General features: G+C 37.6%; 1 protein-coding gene across 1 annotated transcript; it reads right to left on the reverse strand.

Moving 5' to 3' along the window:
* On the reverse strand, nucleotides 285-2,467 carry LOC110264780. Its single transcript, XM_021106963.1, has one exon. It carries the CDS (start codon nucleotides 2,382-2,384, stop codon nucleotides 375-377), a length of 2,010 nt encoding a protein of 669 aa, XP_020962622.1. The 5' UTR covers nucleotides 2,385-2,467; the 3' UTR covers nucleotides 285-374.

Genomic DNA, 3,692 nt, shown 5'->3' on the forward strand with positions numbered 1-3,692 from the left:
AACATACTTGTCTCGGGGTTTTCCTCCTACCAACAATTCGCTCATCAGAAAACTACTATAATCATTAATAAATTCAATTTTATAAGTTTCAGTTCACTAACCAAAAGGCCAAGTTCCTTTGCTGGATTTGTTGAATCTTCATCGAGGAGTTCTATCAAAACAGTATGCATAGGTAAAGCCTCTTGATAGGCATAATTAAAAATTAAAATGCCAAGAACAAATATTTATTGTTTTCTTCAGCAGCTTAGAAAAACAGAAGAGTGTAGAGGAAATCAAAATAGTGATTGATAGGCATAATTAATCCAAATATTTATTACTGAATAACTGCTTATTTACACAGATTAATAAAACTCGAAGGTAATAAAAAAAAATGGTTAATCTAGCACGACTAATTTCTGATATTTGGGGCCGGAAATTGCAGCTTCCATTGAACTTTCGGGGGTGAGTTCACCGTCATTGTCCATGAACAACTTCATCATATTCTTAGAGAATCCACTCACGAGGGCCACTCCTTGCTGGGTGGCCGCCACCGGAGTGGCGCTCGAGTCCCTCAGATTCCAGAACACAATCTGAGGAACAGCAGAGCCATAACCTTTCTCACTATACTTCCTTGTAATTGCTTGGTAATCGGTCTCCCAAGGCGTCGCGGATGCTTGATCGAACTCCATGTCACTGAACACAAACACCCTCTTAATCATCTGATCTTCTTTCAATTTTCCATCCACAGCCACCTCCAAAATTCGATCAAATACTCTTTGGAAATCCGTGTTCATCCCAAACTCCATCTCCCTAATAAAGTTGGTCTTGGAATAAAGATTATTGCCTTCAATCAAATGAAGCTCAGGATTTGCACTGAATGTGATAACCTTCCCCTTCCATGGTTCCTCATTCAATTCAGACACCAACAACCCCAATGCAACACAAACATCCATGGGAGTCCCATCCATGCTTCCAGAAACATCACACACAGCCAAACAGTTCTTCAGTTTACCCTTCTTAAGCATGTCACTCACCATTCTGCTCCACTGAAGCTCTGCCACCTCATCATCTTCATATTCATCTGCATATTCATCTTCATATTCATCTGAATCTTCATATCGAAATGGACATCGATATCGCAAAGACTGTATGATCTCATGAGGAAGCAATGCGCCAGCGGCAATGGTAGTCTTCCCTGACTTCACGTCCGCAAGGTACTCCATGAACCTCTCTCCATCATGCTTCATGAACTTCTCCTTATAGAGCTTCATAGCCACAGAGGCCACTCTGTTGTATGGGATCGAATCCCAGCGTTTCTCACTCATGTAAACCTCTGGAAGTTCTAGAATCTTCCGAAGAGGGACAAGAACCTCCTTTCGTAACCGATCACGGATCCTGTAAGCATAATGCGCCTCCTCGATTCCTTCATACTCGGTGCGAGGGAAGATCCTCCTCGCAATGGATTCACATAGAAGCGTGGATCGGTCAAAGGAAGAGTCAAGAGAGGGACACCACTTCGCAGCCAGACTGATAGCCGTTGATTTGCCGGAATTTAACAACTCCAGATCGTTCTTCAAACAGTTGGCAAAATGATCGGAGATGCTATCGTGGAGGAGCTGAAAATTTGCATCGTCGTTGTAACGATTAAGGAGCTTCTTGGCCATGGAAACCTTCTTTTGTTCCCTGAGAGAACGTGCAGTTTCCTTCTCCTTCTTCATCATCTCGTTCGTCAAATTCCGAAAGGGCTTCTTCATGCTCTCGTTGTTTCTGGCATTCCTCAAATTGCTTCTGGTTCCCCTTCCCCTCCTCCGCTGGAACTGTCGCCTTCGCCTTCCGCTCCCCAGGTAGAACGCGTTTGTTTCCCTCATCTTCTTGAACCTGTTCCTCTTTCTGGAGCCTTTTACGCTGAGCCACTGCGCCTTCTGATTCTTTCGCACATCGGAACCTTCTAGAATCCTGTATAGAACTTCCGGAAGGTCCTTGAAGTAACCGAATTCGGCGAAGGAAGGGACGTTGGCTGCGAGTGTCTTGGGATGGTTAGAGAAGAGCCATATGGCAGCAGTGTAGAAGCCTTCGCGATCGGACTTGCCGGTTCCGCGGACGCCTCGGAGGTTACAGACGAGTTTGAGTGTTGTGAGGGGGTTGTGGGCCCATGCCACGTCGAGCCTCTCTTGGAGGGAATCGGAGGGAGTGTCGGGAACAACGTGGAAGAAGAAGTCAAGGCATGGATTGCCGGTTGACAAGAATGTTGCGGACTGGTTCTCTGTCAAGCCCATTGGGGGTTTGGGGCTGTTAAATTTCGAGACCATTAGGTCAATGAAAGGTTCTGAGGCTGCGGTGGTGGTGGTGGCGGCGGTGGTTGGTTGTGGTTTTGAGAGTTCAGGTGGGCCCAGGAGAGTGGCCATGCCTATAAGCAAGAAATGCGAAAATGGATTTGATAGAAGAGAGAAGAAAAAGATGGATATTGGTGTGGGGAAGGGGAATGAAACGAAGGGAAGTAGTATATATAGTTGTGCTTCAGCTTGGGGAGCAAGCAATTTTAAGAACAAATGTGACGATACTGCCCCTACCAACTTAATTTTGCAGTTATTACGGAGAATGATATTCAACCGCCTTGGGTTACTGTTTGCTTTGTTTGGTTGGAAAGAAAGAAATAGAAAAGAAAGAAATAGAAAGGAAAAAAGAAAAAGGAAAGAAATTGAGTGAAATTTTATTTTTCTTAGATATGTTTGGATGAAAGGAAAATGAGAAGAAAGAAAATAGTATATAATATTATGAAAAGATAATTTTATCTTTAGATATTTTAAAATATATTAAAAAATAGAGAGTAATATTAAAATATTGATATAAAATACATTTTTTTTCTATTTTCCATCCATTGTTGGAGAAAAAAAATTTTCAATAGATCCCATCCAGTTTTTACACTATTCATTATTTTCCTTTGCCTTTTCCATTCAACCACTTCTAATTTCTTTTCAAACAGTAGACAAATAACTTAAAGGAAAGGAATATTATTTATAAAGACTAAAAATACATGTAATTTTTTTCTTTCTATATTTTGGTAGATATATTATCCTTATAAAATCTTTATTAAAAAAATTCAATCTACATTTCAAATATATATATGTTATCCTAAAATACACATAACCAAGTTAAATTTTCTTTAAATATATTATTTGATATGCATTTCAAAAAAAAATATATTATTATATCTTAGATATGAATTTTTTTATGATATTACTATTATTTTAATTGTCTTCTCTAATTATTAGCATTGAATATGATTTATTTAATTTATTTGCTGATTTAACATTTTATATCTTTTTAATATTTATTTTTATTGCTATTGTTCTTTCTTCCTTAATCAATCATATATCATCATCATAACTAATGATTCTGGTGTGATATCTCTTAATTTTAATATTACAAAATTTGCATAAAATTATATTTATTTATATCTCATCCTCATTGTTTTTATGTATGTATATTATTTTTTTAAGAATATCTTCAAATAAAAAAACTGAATCATATACTTAAAAACTAAATATAATACTTGTCTCAAAGCATTAAAGTTCTTCTATATATACCTACTATATACCATAACAGTTATTCAATACATTTTTATTATTTACTTTACTATTTTATTCTACACATTTTTTTTATTTGAATATTGAATATTATTCATCATGTCTGATCAAAAAAAAAAAAATACA

The sequence above is a fragment of the Arachis ipaensis genome, chromosome B07, assembly GCF_000816755.2.
Source record: "Arachis ipaensis cultivar K30076 chromosome B07, Araip1.1, whole genome shotgun sequence".
Lineage (NCBI taxonomy): Eukaryota > Viridiplantae > Streptophyta > Magnoliopsida > Fabales > Fabaceae > Arachis > Arachis ipaensis.